The following is a 17,929-nucleotide window of genomic DNA, read 5'->3' on the forward strand; positions in this document are numbered from 1 at the left end:
GCTGAGAATCCCCCCCGATGCAGGAGCTTGATCGCCCCGACACGGAGGGCCCAAACGCCGCCGGCTACGGGTGTCAAGATCATCCCGTCAACGGAAGGCTCGAGGCCCCTGTCCACGGGAGAACAAAGAAGGGAAGAGATTGAACTGTTTTTCTGCCTTCCATCACAGTGAGGAATGTGGATGAGTCACTGTGGTGGATGTTCATGTTAAAATGTATTTTGTGTGTCCTGTTGCTTTGTATTGATCTGGCTGTACGGCAAATGAAATTCCTCGTGTGTTGCACAACATAATTGGATAATAAAGTAAGATTATGATTATGATTGATTATGACATTGTAGGCCGTTGGGCCTGTTCTAGTGCTGTACCATTCTATGTGTAGGAAGGAACTGCAGATGCTGGTTCAAATCGAAGATAGACACAAAATGCTGGAGTAACTCAGCGGGACAGGCAGCATCTCTGGAGAGAAGTCTGAAGAAGGGTCTCGACCCGAAACGTCACCCATTCCTTCTCTCCAAAGATGCTGCCTGTCCCGCTGAGTTACTCCAGCATTCTGTGTCTGTACCATTCTATGTTCTATCTTCTATGTTCAACGCTGAGTATTACCAGCATTCCGTGGGGCTTTGCACCTGAGCTTTTTAGTGTTATAAATGCAGTTTGCTTCGCAGTTGTTGAATGTTATTCAATGCAAATCCACAGAGCCAGCAGTAGTCAACCGGACAGTAAAAATAAAAGCTGCTTAGTTTCGAGATACAGAGTGGAAGCAGGCCCCTCGGCCCATCGAGTCTGTACCAATCAACAATCGCGTTCTATTCTATAAACTCGGGATAATTTACAGAAGCCAATTAACCGACAAACCTGCACCTCTTTAGAATGTGGGAAGAAACCTGAGTGCCCAGAGAAAACCCACGCAGGTCACGGGGAGAGCGTGCAAACTTCGTACAGACAGGATGGAACCCGGGTCTCTGGCGCTGTGAGGCAGCAACTCTAGCGCTGCGCCACCGTGCTGTATACTCTTATGATTTCAATAACTGAAAAAACATGTCACATAGAGCTAATCATTTATAATATCTTCCAAGTGCTATTAAAAAGCCTTTGAAACTTTCCTATAACCTAACTCTATCGCTGTGCCACTCTGCCGTTTCTCTGGTATTGTATGTTCTCTGATATAGAGTCACAGATAGAGTCATCGCGTGGAAACAGGCCCTTCAGCCCAACTCGCCCACACTGGCCAACAATTTCCCAGCTACCCTTGGTCCATAACCTTCCAAACCTGACCTATCCATGTACCTGTCCAACTGTTTCTTAAACGATGTGATAATCCCAGCCTCAACTACCTCCTCTGGCAGCTTGTTCCATACACCCACCACCATCTGTGTGAAAAAGTTACCCCTCGAATTCCTATTAAATCTTTTCCCCTTCGCCTTGAACCTATGTCCTCTGGTCCTCGATTTCCCTACTCTGGGCAAGAGACTCTGTGCATCTACCCGACCTATTCCTCTCATGATTTTGTACACCTCTATAAGATCTCCCCTCATCCTTCTGCGCTCCATGGAATAGAGACCCAGCCTGCTCAACCTCTCCCTGTAGCTCACACCCTCTAGTCCTGGCAACATCCTCATAAATCTTTTCTGAACCCTTTCAAGCTTGACAATATCTTTCCTGTAACATGGTGCCCAGCACTGAACACAACTGTTGTGCTGCTGTTTAGTGAAACTATTAAACCAAAGTCCTGCTTGCCCACTCAACAGCCTGGGTCCAAACTGATTCTGACACTTGGTCTTTTCCCAGCTCATTCCACCAGACTGGAAGTCTAAGTAACTTGACCTTCTTCCAATCATCTCCATCTCAATGCACGCCAATCACCACTAATTCCCATTTTGAATTTTTCCATTCTACAAACCATTTACCAAAATGTGGAAAGTTTTTAACAATAACAGCGTGTTTTAAAAGCCATTCCTGCAAATGAATGTCACATCGGTATCCTGGCTCGTAGATATTGTTGGCAAGCTCCAAAGCATCAGAGTCAAGAATAATGCACAGTATTCGGGGAAATATACGTCTGTTTCTGCTTAGCTTTATATCAAACAAGAGCTTTTGTAATTTCTCTCTTCTCGTGAAGAATATAAACAGGAAGCATAAGGTGGCACGGCAGTACAGTTTCTGCCTCCTCAAAGCGCCAGAGACCTGGGTTCGATCCTGACTACGGGTGCTGTAAGAAAATAACTGCAGATGCTGGTACAAATCGAAGGTATTTATTTGACAAAATGCTAGAGTAACTCGCAGGCTCGGCGATCGTTTCGCACAACACCTTCGCTCAGTCCGCCTCAACCAACCTGATCTCCCGGTGGCTGAGCACTTCAACTCCCCCTCCCATTCCCAGTCTGACCTTTCTGTCATGGGCCTCCTCCAGTGCCATAGTGAGGCCCGCTGGAAATTGGAGGAACAGCACCTCATATTTCGCTTGGGCAGCTTGCAGCCCAGCGGTATGAACATTGACTTCTCCAACTTTAGATAGCTCCTCTGTCCCTCTCTTCCCCTCCCCCTTCCCAGTTCTCCCTCTATCTTCCTGTCTCCACCTATATCCTTCCTTTGTCCCACCCCCCTGACATCGGTCTGAAGAAGGGTCTCGACCCGAAACGTCACCCATTCCTTCTCTCCTGAGATGCTGCCTGACCTGCTGAGTTACTCCAGCATTTTGTGAACTGACTACGGGTGCTGTCTGTACAGTTTGTACGTTCTCCCTGTGACCGACCGCCTGGGTTTCCACCCAAACTCCAAAGACGCATTGGAGGTTTGTCGATTCATTGGCTTCAGTAAAAGTATATATTGTCCCTAGTGTGTATGTGTGGGATAATGTTAGTGTGCAGGGATCGCTGGGTCGGTCAGGCTCTGTGGCGACGGGCCTGTTTCTGTGATGTATCTCAAAACCAAACTAAACGAAAAGTATGAATATCAACAGGAGGTCATCTTTCAGACTTTTACCTTGCATGCCCCGTCTTAATTGCCCAGTCTTAATCGCCCTTGAAGAGGTGACAGTCAGGCAGTTCATGAACAGTTCAGATGTTGCATGCTGTTGAACAGACTGTGCCAGGACTTAGAGCAGAAACTAGGTCATGAAAGGAATAGATCGGGTAAATGCACAGACTATTTTACCCGGAGTTGGGGAATCGAGAACCAGAGCACATAGTTTAGTTTCAGTCTGAAGAAGGGTCTCGACCCGAAACGTCACCCATTCCTTCTCTCCCGAGATGCTGCCTGACCTGCTGAGTTACTCCAGCATTTTGTGAATTAAAAACCTTCGATTTGTACCAGCATCTCCAGTTATCTTCTTATACACATAGTTTAGTTTAGAGATACAGCGCGGAAACATGACCTACGACCCACCGAGTCCACGCCGACCAGCGATACCCGCACATTAACACTGTCCTGCACACACACACACACACACACTAGGACAATTTACATTTACACCAAGCCAATTAACCTACAAACCTGTAGGTCTTTGGAGTGTGGGAGGAAACCGAAGATCTCGGAGAAAACCCATCTGGTCACAGGGAGAACATACAAACTCTGTACAGACAGCACCCCGTAGTCGGGATCGAACCCGGGTCTCCAGCGCTGCATTCGCTGTAAGGCCGCAACTCTACCGCTGCGCCACCGTGCCGCACGATTCACACGAAAGGGGAAAGACTGAATAGGAACCCGAGGAGTATCCTTTTTTTACACAAGCGGTGGTGCGTGTATGGAACAGGCTGCCAGAGGAGGTAGTTGAGGCAGGTACTATCATAATGTTTAAGAGACATTTGGACAGGTACATGCATTGGATAGGTTTAGAGTGATGTGGGAATTGTGGGAAGAACTGAGCTGTTCTTCCATTTTGTATTTCAACGTGGGCAGCACTTCACTCTGAGGGAATCGAGCGTTACTCCAGTGAATGGCTCAATAGGCCTGGTGCAGGTGGCCCATAGAGACAAGAAAACAAGCTCGCTTAACACAAAGAAGCCCCTAATGCTTGGAGAGTTAAAACCTTCCAGACGACTCACTTGATCAGGAATCATGGTCAGCCACACCCAGGGAAGGTTAGACACAGGAGAGGGGTTGAAAACCCACTTGTTGTTCGCGATACGGGGTTCCACAAATTCCTCCGCACCCTGATACCCGGTCTGGGAGTAAATGAGCTAGAGAAAGCAATCACCAACATTTCAGCCACCAAGGTACAAATAGAGAACAGGACGGTAGACGTGATTTTGGCCCTTCACTCTGAAGTCCAGTCTCTGCCCAAGATGGTTATTTAATATCGCATGGCTCTGGACTTTTTCCCAGTGACCCAGGGGGGAGTGTGTGCCACCCTCAACTAATCCTGCTGTTTCTTTTCTAACCGATGCAAAGATTATTCAAGACGACATCCACACCTTGCATAGGATTTCAGAAATTAAACCCTTTGACTGGTGGGGGTGGCTCCCTGCACCTCAGAAACGGGGCTGCAGGGCTCTTTAAGACCATCTTGAAACATGCTATTACTATTTTAGCCGCTGTTGTCACCATATATGTACTGTCCCAGCTATCGCTCTGTTTCATTCGAGCTCCCTGCTTATCAAAACAGCATTCCTGTCTCAGTGCTGAACCACAACACATCCTGCTTCAATATGATGCTGATCATACTGTCATGCACCTCATGAATATCTCCCTGCATGATATCAGATATGGGTCAAAACGCAGGCAGGTGGAACTAGTGTAGAAGGGGCATGTTAGTCAGCATGGGCAGGTTGGGCTGAAGGGCCTGCTTTCACACTGTATGTTGCCAATTCTCTGAATGCATTCAAGAGAGAGCTAGATAGAGCTCTTAAGGATAGCGGAGTCAGGGGGTTGGGGAGAAGGCAGGAACGGGGTACTGATTGAGAATGATCAGCCATGATCACATTGAATGGCGGTGCTGGCTCGAAGGGCCGAATGGCCTCCTCCTGCACCTATTGTCTATTGTCTAATATGCACACCTCCAGATTCAGGGACAGTTTCTTCCCTGCTGTTATCAGGCAACTGAATCGTCCTACCACAACCAGAGAGCGGTCCCGACCTACTATCTACCTCATTGGTGACCCTCTGCCTATCCTTGATCGGACTTTGCTGGCTTTACCTTGCACTAAACGTCATTCCCTTATCATGTTTCTATGTATCTATACACTGTAAACGGCTCAATTGCAATCATGTTTTGTCTTTCTGCTGACTGGTTTAGCAGCAAAAGCTTCTACATTGTATCTCGGTACACGTGACAATAAACTAAACTGAACCTAATTGATGACTACGTGCCTGTTTTGATCGGTGTGTTGGCGGTACAGAGAGTTAGTAGCTTCAAATTCCAGGGAATTAACATCTCGGATTACCTGTCCCAGGACCAGCTAGTACACGTGATCATGAAGAGTGGATGTAGATGGACTCAAAATAAAAATTGCCGACTACGGCAATTCCCACACAGGAACGCAAGGGACTGCAGAGTGGTGGACTCGGCCCGGTACATCACGGGCATCACCCTCCCCTTCATCGACAGGAACGTCTGCCTCAAGAACTGGACATTCATAATCAACCACCAAAGAAAGATCTTTAAGTGAACCAAAAATAAACCATTCAAAAGTTGGCACGTGGACGACATGTTGGCGCAGCGGTAGAGTTGCTGCCTCACAGCGCCAGAGACCCGGGTGCGATCACGACTACGGGTGCTGTCTGTGCGGACTTTGTACGTTCTCCCCGTGACCGCGTGGGTTTTTCTCCGGGTGCTCCGGTTTCCCCCCACACTCCAAAGACATCCACGTTTGTAGATCAATTGGCTTCGGTAAAAAGTTGTAAATTATCCCTAGTGTGCAGGATAGTGCGAGAGTGCGGGGATCAGTCAGAGAGTTGTGAATCTGTGGAATTCTCTGCCTCAGAGGGCAGTGGAGGCCAATTCTCTGAATGCATTCAAGAGAGAGCTGGATAGAGCTCTTAAGGATAGCGGAGTCAGGGGGTATGGGGAGAAGGCAGGAACGGGGTACTGATTGAGAATGATCAGCCATGATCACATTGAATGGCGGTGCTGGCTCGAAGGGCCGAATGGCCTCCTCCTGCACCTATTGTCTATCACTGGTCAGCACGGACTCAGCAGGATGACGGGCCTGTATCTCTGAACATTGTCTTTTTATCTTACTAATGTCTTTTCTATCTTATTTATCCTTGGAATATTACTGCTGAGGTGACCCGTTGTCTTGTCAAATACATTTCATTGTATCGTTGACCCTGTGCCAACCTACCTATGACAAATAAAATTAAAATTAAATGAACTAAACTAAATTAGACCCATTTATATTTCAGCCAACATCGATCCTTCCAAAGGCAATTATCCAATTATTCAACTTAATTATGAGATTTTGGCTCGTGAAAATTTCCCAACACACATGAATGACCATTATCACATTTGAACAAAGAGTGCAGTGCAGGAACAGGAACTTCAGCACACAATGTCTATACCAAACACAATGCTAAACTAAACAAATCTTTCTGCCAGATCCACATCTCTTCATTCCTTGCATATTCATGTGCCTATCTAACAGCCTCTTAAACACGATTACATCTGTGTCATATGTTGAAAGACTGGAGCTTCCATCACCACCCTTGGCAACGCATATCAGCCACATACCACTCCGTGCTAAATAAACAATAGACAATAGGTGCAGGAGGAGGCCATTCGGCCCTTCGAGCCAGCACCGCCATTCAATGTGATCATGGCTGATCATTCTCAATCAGTACCCCATTCCTGCCTTCTCCCCATACCCCCTGACTCCGCTATCCTTAAGAGCTCTATCCAGCTCTCTCTTGAATTCATTCAGAGAATTGGCCTCCACTGCCTTCTGAGGCAGAGAATTCCAGATTCACAACTCTCTGACTGAAAAAGTTTTTCCTCATCTCAGTTCTAAATGGCCTACCCCTTATTCTTAAACTGTGACCCCTTGCTCTGGACTCCCCCAACATTGGGAACATGTTTCCTGCCTCTAACGTGTCCAACCCCTTAATAATCTTATACGTTTCGATAGGATCTCCTCTCATCCTTCTAAATTCCAGTGTATACAAGCCTAGTCGCTCCAGTCTTTCAACATACGACAGTCCCGCCATTCCGGGAATTAACCTAGTAAACCTACGCTGGACGCCCTCAATAGCAACAATATCCTTCCTCAAATTTGGAGACCAAAACTGAACACAGTACTCCAGGTGCGGTCTCACTAGGGCCCTGTACAACTGCAGAAGGACCTCTTTATTCCTATACTCAACTCCTCTTGTTATGAAGGCCAACATTCCATTGGCTTTCTTCACTGCCAGCTGTACCTGCATGCTTCCTTTCAGTGACTGATGCACCAGGACACCCAGATCTCGTTGTACGTCCCCTTTTCCTAACTTGACACCATTCAGATAATACTCTGCCTTCCTATTCTTACCACCAAAGTGGATAACCTCACTTATCCACATTAAACTGCATCTGCCATGAATCCGCCCACTCACACAACCTGTCCAAGTCACCCTGCAAGCTCATAGCATCTTCCTCACAGTTCACACTACCACCCAGCTTTGTATCATCTGCAAATTTGCTAATGGTACTTTTAAAGCTTGCTCTGCACATCCTCTTTAAATTCCCCCACTCCACTCCCGACCTTAAGGCTATGCCCTTTGTTACTTGACATTTCCACCCTGGGGAAAAAGGTTGTTTAGTTTGGAGATATAGCGTGCAAACAGGCCCTTTGACACACCAAGACCACGCCGACAATTGATCAGCCAATTTCACATTGGTTCTATGTTATCCTCCTTTTTCCATCTACTCCCCCACACACTAGGGGACCAATTTACAGAGACCAATTAACCTACAACCCCACATCTTCTTGGAAACCAGAGCACTCAGAAGAAACAGAAACAGGCCTTTCAGACTAAAGGGTTCCCAACAAGGTATGTCACCTATCCATGTTCTTCATGGATGCTGCCTGACCCACTGAGTTACTCCAGCACTTTGTCGTTCCTTGGTAAACTAGCATATATATCACAGACAAGGGATGCCCCAGCACAGATCACTGCAGAACTCCACTGATCACTGACCTCCAGCCATTCCAGCATTACCCTCGGCGTTCTATGATTAAGTTATGCTGGCAAAGCGCTAGAGTTGCTGCCTTACAGAGCCAGAGCCCCCGGTTCGATCCTGACTGCAGGTATTTGTCGAAACGGACTTTGTACGTTCTCCCCGTGACCTGCGTGGATTTTCTCCGCAATCTTCAGTTCCCTTCCACAATCCAAAGACATACAGGTTTGTAGGTTAATTGGTTTGGTATAAATTTAAATTGGGCCTAGTGCGGGTAGTGTTAATGTGCAGGGATCGCTGGTCGGCAAGCACTCAGTGGGCCGAAGGGCCTGTTTCCGTGCTGTATATCTAAACTAAATCTAAGCTACCAAGTCACCGTGGAATGAATGCATCTCAATCTTCTGGAACCGTATCCCATAATTATTGACTTCTTTGGTGCATCAAAGATTTCTTACTCAAAACAAAATTAAGATTAGATTCATATCGCAATTAATAAATGCCCAGTAATTTTTACTAGTTTGCATCAAGCCAACTTATAGCGTTGAGAATCTTTCGTAGGAGATGAAATCGGTCACATTCTGTCATTTAAAAACTAGTCCAGATACAAAACTGACCAATTTGGCATTAAAATGACATTAGAAAATCCATCATATTAATGTATAGAAATCACTCTGCAGCCCAAGGAGGTACATTATTGAGAAAGGCATTCTGTATAGATAACCTGGGAATACTTGAGACCGATACATCAAAACAGAGCTCTTGGAACCCAGAACCAATATTCACAGTGCGGAATGCAAAGGGCAGTTTTAGTTTTAGAGATACAGCGTGGAAACAGGCAGAGACCTGATAGAAGTATTTCAAATTATGAGAGACGTAGATAGGGTAGACAGTCAGAACCTCCCCCCCCCCCCCCAGGATGGGAATATCAAATAATAGAGGGCATAGCTTTAAGTTAAAAGGGACAATGTTTATAGATGTCCGGGGCAAGTTTGTTTTATTTTTCACACAGGGTGGAGAGTGCCTGGAATACACTGCCAGTGAGTGGTAGTGGAAGCAGATACCATAGCGGCATTCGAGACTTTATGATAGGCTCATGGATATGCAGGGAATGGGAGGATATGGATTATGTGAAGGCACATAGGAGTTGGCATTATTGTGGGCTGAAGCTGTGCTGTGTTCCTGTGCTGTGCTATGTTTTCTAGTTCAGACATTGGTCTTGACTGAGAACAACGGCAATTCCTCTCCCCCCTCCACAGATGCTGCTCGACCCGCTGAGATTAGTTTAGTTTTGTTTAGAGATACAGTGCAGAAACAGGCCCTTCGGCCCACCTAGTCCATGCCTGCCAGCGATCCCCACACACCAACACTATCCTACACACACTAGGGACAATTTACAATTATACCAAGCCAATTAGCCTACAAATTGCTCATTTGTCTTTGAAGTGTGGGAGGAAATCGGAGAACCCGGAGAAAAGCACTTGCAGGTCACGGGGCGAATGCACAAACTCCATACAGACAGCACCCGTAGTCAGGATTTAACCCGGGTCTTTGGCGCCGTCAGGCAGCAATTCTACTGCTGCACCACCGTGCCGCCATACAGTAGTTTGTTCCCTGGTCATGGGATAAATCTTTCATGCAGAACACAAAAACAATTGAACACAGTAGTTTGTCAAAAAACTTTAATAGAAAACAATTTTTACAGAAGGCATTTTAACATGATGTTGTGTAAATCATTTCTTGTTCTCAGTAGTTCAATACAGTTGCATTGCTTTAGGCAAAGTAGTCATTATAATTTTTGTGGCCTTTCAAAGCCCAGTTATGACGGTCCATTTGCACCGTATATGCTGAATAAATCGGTGCTCGGGTAGTCATTTATACTGGGAGTAACTATTTTTCCCTTTTATTGAAAGTGCAGAAGAAAGTTTGTTGTGTTTTGAAAGAAAACTGGTCCCATAAAGTTGAAGCATCCAAATTTTGAATCATGAATCAGACCGCCAAGTCAGTTATTCTCATTTCTTAATTTCTCAAGGTGCGAATTTGGGAAGATTGTTGGAGGAGTGGACAAGGCAGGTGACGCCTCCTTAGCCGATGAACTTCCAGGCATCAATAGCTCATGATGGGAATGTTTGTAGTATTATATTTATGGCTTGATGCAGCTCCAGCCACATACACCTGTCATGCGGGTACATACTTTGGCCATCGTACACCACTACAGGTAGAGTGGGCCACACCGGACTGAATACGTAGGCTACCCAGGGACATAGTTTGGGGCTATGCTACACACCTGCGGGCCTCAATACTGCAGACCACTGCAGAAAAATCTAACACCCAAGACCCTAACATTGACCCATAGACACCAAATCTGGATGCTCTTTGAGAACAGTTTCTGAGGTAAGAGATTCATTTTAAGCTAAGGTAGAGTTACAAGCGATATAAAATGGATTAAGAACCAATACCCTATTAAAAAAAACATAGCAATGAAAACACAAATCCATCAGGATGTAGAACGAAAGAGTTCAAATAAATAATGTGTAAGATTATGGACATCCAATGCATGATGCAATCTCATTAACTATATCAAGTGCATACCGCATTAAAAAGTGAAGTGAACTCTTTTTCCATGCAATGAGTGGAAAAAGTTAGACAGTTTGACTCACCAATCAAGGATTATACAAAAAAATGGTTCTGATGGGAAGTCCTGCCTGGCTGATTCCAAGCCCCCTTCACCACTGAGGATTAAAGGCCGGCTCTTGAATTATTAGTGTTAGGGGTAAGGGGTAGGTGGTTCAGACAAGAACATCATCGCAAGTAATGACAACCACAACCCCCACAATTAAAACTCCAGCCTACATTCAGGTAAGTCAATAGGCAATGTGTATTTACAGTTTAAATGAACCCAAAACGGGAAGTGCGAGATTTATTACTAAAATAGAAATCCTACCAAATATTAGTTTAATCGACTGCCCTGGTACCAAAGATCCCAAAAGATTACCAAACAATTTGCTCATAAAAACCACACAGTGAAATGCTATTAGGCACACCATGGTAAATCAATTTCAGGCATTCGAAATTATAAAACGAGTCTAGTTATTAAAAAAACACTTTTTTTTGGCTTGCAATTTTTTGTATGCAGATCAGAGATACATTAGGCCCACGTGTTTAAAAATTGGACAAAACCACCATTGGATTGAGGGAGTGCACAAATATTCTTAGAAAATCTTTGGTCCGATACCATTTATAATGAATGATGAATATTGGTGCCTGCTTTATTTAGGATTCTGATGGGAACTGCCAACAGGAGCAATACTCTTTACATCACCTTACAGTGTACCACCAAAATTAACCAGGGATGGCATACATTTTAAATACACTCTATATTCGCAGTTCCACTTCGACAGGCCTATGCTTCTAATCGGGCTTGTTGTTCAATTAGTCACTGAAGTAAACCTTTCTCGAATTTCTTTGTTACACTTTACCAGTGATAAATAGTCATGGGTCTCATGTGCCTTAATGATGGCATCTCACACTGCCCTCTAGTGGTAACCAGGGAGAAACAGACACGGTAAACCTGTCGGGGAAAGTGTGAGATTAATAAAGATAAGCTTGCCTTTAACCCAACAACCAGTGGGAAGACAGTGGCAGAGGGTGAGGGTGGTACCCTGTGGTTTACTGGATATTATTTCGATGAACTCACAGGGCAAATTGAACACATCAATTAAAAATGTGCTCACTCCGCTTTTCAGGCTGCAGAGTCCATTTGACATTTTAACAAAAGGAATAATCAATGAAGAGTTTCAAACCGCTGCCTATTCATTCCGATTGAAATGTTGGCACTAAAGTCTTCCCTTCTTTGCGTCGCCTATTGCTCCCCAAATATCAAAAACAAACTCGTCTGGAAAAGCAAAGTCGCCAAGCGCTTCGTCGAGTGCCACAGCAAATTCATCCGGGTTTTTCTTGTCCTTTCCTACCTCAACCATGGTTGCAGCTGAAAAGAAAGCAGAAAAGAAGGTTGTAAACAAAAGCTTGCGTTTGTATAACGCCTAGAACATAGTAAAAAAGGTCCTAGAGACAGAATCATACGGCAGAGAAACAGGCCCTTCGGCCCACCATCCTTGCTGACCAAGAAGATCAGTAACGTTGGCAATTTTACTTCAAATTTCCAATTTTCTTTTTCTTTTTTTTTTTAAGATAATAGTAATTAAAAGAGGCTCCGAGCTGGTGCCAGGTAACTCTCTGCATGCTGATCCCAGAAGTGTGAGAACGCACACCACCAAATTCAGGGACAGTTTCTTCCCAGCTGTTATCAGGCAACTTGTTATCAGGTGCAAGGTTGCTTCTCAGACTGGAGGCCTGTGACTAGTGGTGTCTCAGGGTTCGATGCTGGGCCCGTTAAGTGTTTGTCATCTACATCAATGATTTGGATGAGAACATACAGGGCAAGATTAGCAGGTTTGCTGATGACACAAAGGTTAGTGGTTTTGCAGATGGTGAAGATGGTTGCGAACGATTGCACCAGGATCTGGATCGATTGGCCAGGTGGGCGGAGGAATGGTTGATGGAAATTAATACAGAGAAGTATGAGGTGTTGCATTTTGGGATGTCGGACAAGGGCAGGACCTCCACAGTAAATGGTAGGCCTCTGTAGAACAGAGAGATCTAGGAGTACAGGTGCATGGTTCCTTGAAGGTCGAGTCGCAGGTAAATAATGTGGTCAAATAGGCTTTTGGCACTTTGGCCTTCATCAGTCAGAGTATTGAGTATAGAAGTTCGGAGGTCATGTTGCAGTTGTATAGGACGTTGGTGAGACCGCATCTAGAATATTGTGCTCAGTTCTGGGCACCATGTTATAGGAAAGATATTGTCAAGCTTGAAAGGGTTCAGAAAAGATTTACAAGGATGTTGCCAGGACTAGAGGGTGTGAGCCAAAGGGAGAGGTTGAGTATATATGTTGATTATTTTAAATATTGTCTTTTTACCTATTTTTAATATTGTCTTTTTACCTTACTAATGTCATTTTTTTAATCTTATTTATCCTTGGAATATTACTGCTGAGGTGACCCGTTGTCTTGTCAAATACATTTTATTGTATCGTTGACCGTGTGCCAACCTACATATGACAAATAAAATTTATTATTATTATTATTATTTAGAGATACAGCGTGGAAACAGGCCCTTTCAGCCCAGAGTTCGTACAAACTCCGTACAGACAGCACCCGTAGTTAGGATCGAATCTGGGTCTCTGGCGCTGTGAGGCAGCAACTCGACCGTTGTGCCCAATTGCAATAATGTATAGTCTTTCCACCGACTGGATAGCAAGCAACAAAAAAGCTTTTCACTGTACCTCACAACACGTGACAATACACTAAATTAAACTAAACTAAACTAATGCATGATATAAAGATCACTAAACTCACCCAGTTCTGTGTCCCTTATACCCATGTAATTTTCTAGCAGGTCGTCAACTTTACTGATGGCTTTTTCTTCGAATTCAGTAGGCTGTTGATAAAAGTTAATGAAGAATGAAAACCAACAAATCTGACATGAAGACAGATCGACACATTTGTCTCAAAAACAAAGTACCCTCATTAGCACCTCTCACGAACACAGGATTTTACAAAGCATTTTACAGCCAATTAATTCACTTTGAAGTGCAGTAAACATGATTGTTAATAGGAACAAATCAAAACACCAGAATCAGCAGGAAAATCTTGGCAATAATCTGAGTGGTGGAGATGTATTAGTAATTGAAAGGGGAAAACAATTAAGGAATTGGGGAACTGGCACAAAGAGGAAAAATAAGGAACTGCAGTTGTTGGTTTACACAAAAGGACACAAAGTGCTGGAGTAACTCAGCATCTCAGACAGCATCTCTGGAGAACAAGTATAGGTGCTATTTCGGGTCAGATGAATAGACAATAGACAATAGGTGCAGGACGAGGCCATTCGGCCCTTCGAGCCAGCACCACCATTCAATGTGATCATGGCTGAACATTCTCAATCAGGACCCCGTTCCTGTCTTCTCCCCATACCCCCTGACTCCGCTTTCCTTAAGAGCTCTATCTAGCCTTTCTTGAATGCATTCAGAGGAATTGGCCTCCACTGCCTTCTGAGGCAGTGAATTCCACAGATTTACAACTCTGACTGAAAAAGTTTTTCCTCATCTCTGTTCTAAATGGCTACCCCTTATTCTTAAACTGTGGCCCCTGGTTCTGGACTCCCCCAACATTGGGAACATGTTTCCTACCTCTAACGTGTCCATATGTTTCAATATGTTTCAATAAGATCCCCTCTCATCCTTCTAAATTCAAGTGTATACAAGCCTAGCCGCTCCTGTCTTTCAACATTTGACAGTCCCGCCATTCCTGGAATTAACCCAGTAAAACTGGGGTTACTGACATGAGATGGCACCTATCTATGTTCTCCGGAAGTGCTGCCATCGCTTTGTACCCATCAAAGTATGTAAACCTTGTTCAGTAGAACACGCCAGTCTGTTCCACTTACCAATTCCTCCACAGTTGCAGGTCCCTTTGAACGTAATCGTAGTGTGCCCCTTCCTGTGCCGATCTTGCCCTCACCCCCTGGCTTCCCCCGTGATCGGGGTTCAATCACATCTGAGAAAAGGGGGAAATAAAAAAATTCAACGTCGTTTTAGGACATTTCGTCGGCAAAATGGCTCCACCAATGGCGGATCTCCCCCTTAGAGTGATGGAGAATCAGCCTATGCTCATGGCATTTTGTACTCAAGACTGGAATGGGACATGATCCAGAGATTCGAGGTTGGGTAAAAGTCATCCATAAATCTTTTTAGTGCAGTACTCGAGTTTACTTCACTTTAGAGATACAGCACGGAAACAGGCCCTTCGGCCCACCGATCCCAAGCCAACCAGTGATCCCCACACACTAACACTATCTTACACACACCCACACACTATCCGTTCAGACAGCACCCGTTAGTCATGATTGAACCCGGGGCTCTGGCCCTGTACGGCAGCAACTCTACCACTGCTCCGCTGTGCCGACCTATTCTTTGATGATTTGTGCAGCTTACAACAGTTATTCAATAAAGCACGCAGCAGATACCAATGTTAATCCCTGGACTGTGCAGCAGCAAGAGATGGAGCCAAAGTCTGACAGACAAACAAATCAATTCCAGTCAAGGAGGTTTGCTTCAACTATGAGTCACTTTGGCCTGAACTGCCAGTTTCCCAAGTTAACATCCGCAGTGAAATTTTAAAGACAGTTTGGAGTATTGTGTTCAGTTTTGTTGTGTTGAGTATTGTGGTCACCACGATATACAAAAGATGTTGTCAAGCTGGAAAGTATGCAGAGGTTTACGAAGATGCTGCCAAGACCCGAGGGCCTGAGCTATGGGGAGAGGTTGAGCAGGATTGGGCTCTATTACTTGAAGCAGGAATAGGTTTAAGGTGAGGGGAGAAAAGATTTAATAGGAACCTTTGGGGAAACTTTTCTCACAACCGGGGAGGGGGGGGGGTGGAACGAGCTGCCGGAGGAAGCAGTTGAAGCAGGTACTATTGCAACGTTTAAGCAGCATTTAGATGGATGCAAGGACGGGACAGGTTTGGAGGGGAGTCCTGAAGAAGACTCTCGACCCGAAACGTCACCCATTCCTTCTATCTAGAGATGCTACCTGTCCCACTGAGTTAATCCAGCATTTTGTTTCTACCTTCGTTTTGGAGGGATATTGGCCAAACGCAGGCAGATGGGACTAGTGTAGATGGGGCAAGTTGGTCGGCGTGGGGAAGTTGGGACGAAGGGGCTATTTCCGTGCTGTATGTCTACATGACTCTAGCTCTAAAGCAGATTTAGATCAACCGAACACTTGGCTCACCAATAGGCAGCTTAAAATGACAACAGGTCTGGGCACACAGTACCATCCTGCAGTCCCCACATGCCTCGGTAATGCATTACCATCAGCAGCACTGCACTCCGTCCCATCACATTAGGAGGAAAGAACACACAATCATTCACACATGGCCTTAACCTCATGACAACATCAGCCCCAATTAGCTGCTCTTATGTTTTCCCAGAACGTTGTGGGTTCAAGTTTCTATTGCAGACAATTGAGCACAAAAATAAAATCTAGACTGGCACTCCGTGAAGGGCACTGTCAGAGGTGCCAACTTCTGAGGTCTCATCTGCTCTCCTACTTTGTTTTAGTTTAATTTAGGTGATAGTGTGGAAACGGCCCCTTCGGCCCACTGAGTCCACAGCGACCATCGATCACCCATTCACACTAGTTCTATGTTATTCCACTTTCACACCCTGCACATTAAGGACAATTAACCTAGAAACCTGCATGCCTGGAATATGGAGGAAACTGGAGCACGCGGAGAAAATTCACATGGCCATGGGGAGAACATACAAACTCCATATAGACAGCACACGTGGTCAGGATCGAACCCGGGTCTCTAGCACTGTGAGGCTGCACCAGTGTTCTTCCAACAAATTTAGCCTAACTTTCTGAATATACGGTATGTCTCCTTATTCACCCTAATAACAAGCACTACCTCATTGAGTTTCTTTGGAGAGCCTCGGGCTATCTTTGATCAGACTTAACTGGTTTTATCTTGCACTAAACAATATTTACATTAATCCCTTTATCATGTATCTGTACACTGAATAGAAACATAGAAAATAGGTGCAGGAGGCGGCCATTCGGCCATTCGAGCCAGCACCGCCATTCATTGTGATCATGGCTGATCGTCCCCAATCAATATCCCGTGCTTGCCTTCTCCCCATATATTCCACTCGCCCCTAGAGCTTTGTCTAACTCTCTCTTAAATCCATCCAGTGATTTGGCTTCCACTGCCCTCTGTGGCAGAGAATTCCACAAATTCACAACTCTCTGGGTGAAAAGGTTTTTTCTCACCTCAGTTTTAAATGGCCTCCCCTTTATTCTAAGACTGTGGCCCCTGGTTCTGGACTCGCCCAACATTGGGAACATTTTTCCTGCATCTAGCTTGTCCAGTCCTTCTATAATTTTATGTTTCTTTAAGATCCCCTCTCATCCTTCTAAACCCCAGTGAATACAAGCCTAGTCTTTTCAATCTTTCCTCATATGTCAGTCCCGCCATCCCAGGGATCAATCTCGTGAACCTACACTGCACTGCCTCAATTACAAGGATGTCCTTCCTCAAATTAGGAGACCAAAACTGTACACAATGACCAAAACTGTACACAATGAATGGCTCAATTGCAATCATGTACTGTCTTTCCGCTGACTGGTTAGCATGCAACAAAAGCCTTTCACTGTACCTTGGCACACGTGACAATAAACTAAGCTCAACTAATATCAACGTCCTCTGATCTTTAACTACTCGCCTACACTAGCGGGTATTTGCAGTAGCCAACTCACCTGCCAACCAACACATCACTGGGATGTGGGAGGAAATCAGAACACCTCGGGAAAACCACGCAACAAAAGCTTTACAGTGTACCTCGGTACACTCAAATATCTTATTTATGTTGAAAGTTATGGAGTCATCATACAAGCTCACCTAAAAGGAGTAACTATCGAGAGGTTGCACAATGAAAAACATCTGTACACAAAGGCCAAACTAAGTGTAGAAATTCCATGAACTAGCCGATGCGTCACCTCAAATAAACCCAGTATTATCCGCAGACCCCTCCCCTCCTGAGGAACAGAGAAGGTATTTACTGACAGAAATGAAAATCTTTGCCAGAGACCCCCAGCTAAGGTAGTTACGACAACAGATAAAAATCTGTTCCTTTCTCAATTCAGAATTCGGTCTCTGTTCACTCTCCCTACCGTGATATGAATAACTCACCAGGTTCTCACCACAGAACAACTCATTTTAT

The 17,929-nt window shown here is 44.9% G+C and overlaps 1 protein-coding gene across 1 annotated transcript in view; it reads right to left on the reverse strand.

Moving 5' to 3' along the window:
- Window positions 1-9,760: 9,760 nt before the first annotated feature.
- Window positions 9,761-17,929, reverse strand: part of gipc2 (GIPC PDZ domain containing family, member 2) — a 51,692-nt gene continuing 43,523 nt past the window's right edge. The window contains exons 4-6 of the mRNA XM_078408145.1: window positions 14,591-14,700; window positions 13,504-13,585; window positions 9,761-12,074 (exon numbers count right to left, since the gene is read on the reverse strand). Coding sequence (XP_078264271.1) covers window positions 11,923-12,074; window positions 13,504-13,585; window positions 14,591-14,700 — 344 coding nt within the window. The 3' untranslated portion in view covers window positions 9,761-11,922. The remainder of the gene's footprint in view (window positions 12,075-13,503; window positions 13,586-14,590; window positions 14,701-17,929) is intronic.

Source organism: Rhinoraja longicauda, chromosome 11 (assembly GCF_053455715.1).
Source record: "Rhinoraja longicauda isolate Sanriku21f chromosome 11, sRhiLon1.1, whole genome shotgun sequence".
Lineage (NCBI taxonomy): Eukaryota > Metazoa > Chordata > Chondrichthyes > Rajiformes > Arhynchobatidae > Rhinoraja > Rhinoraja longicauda.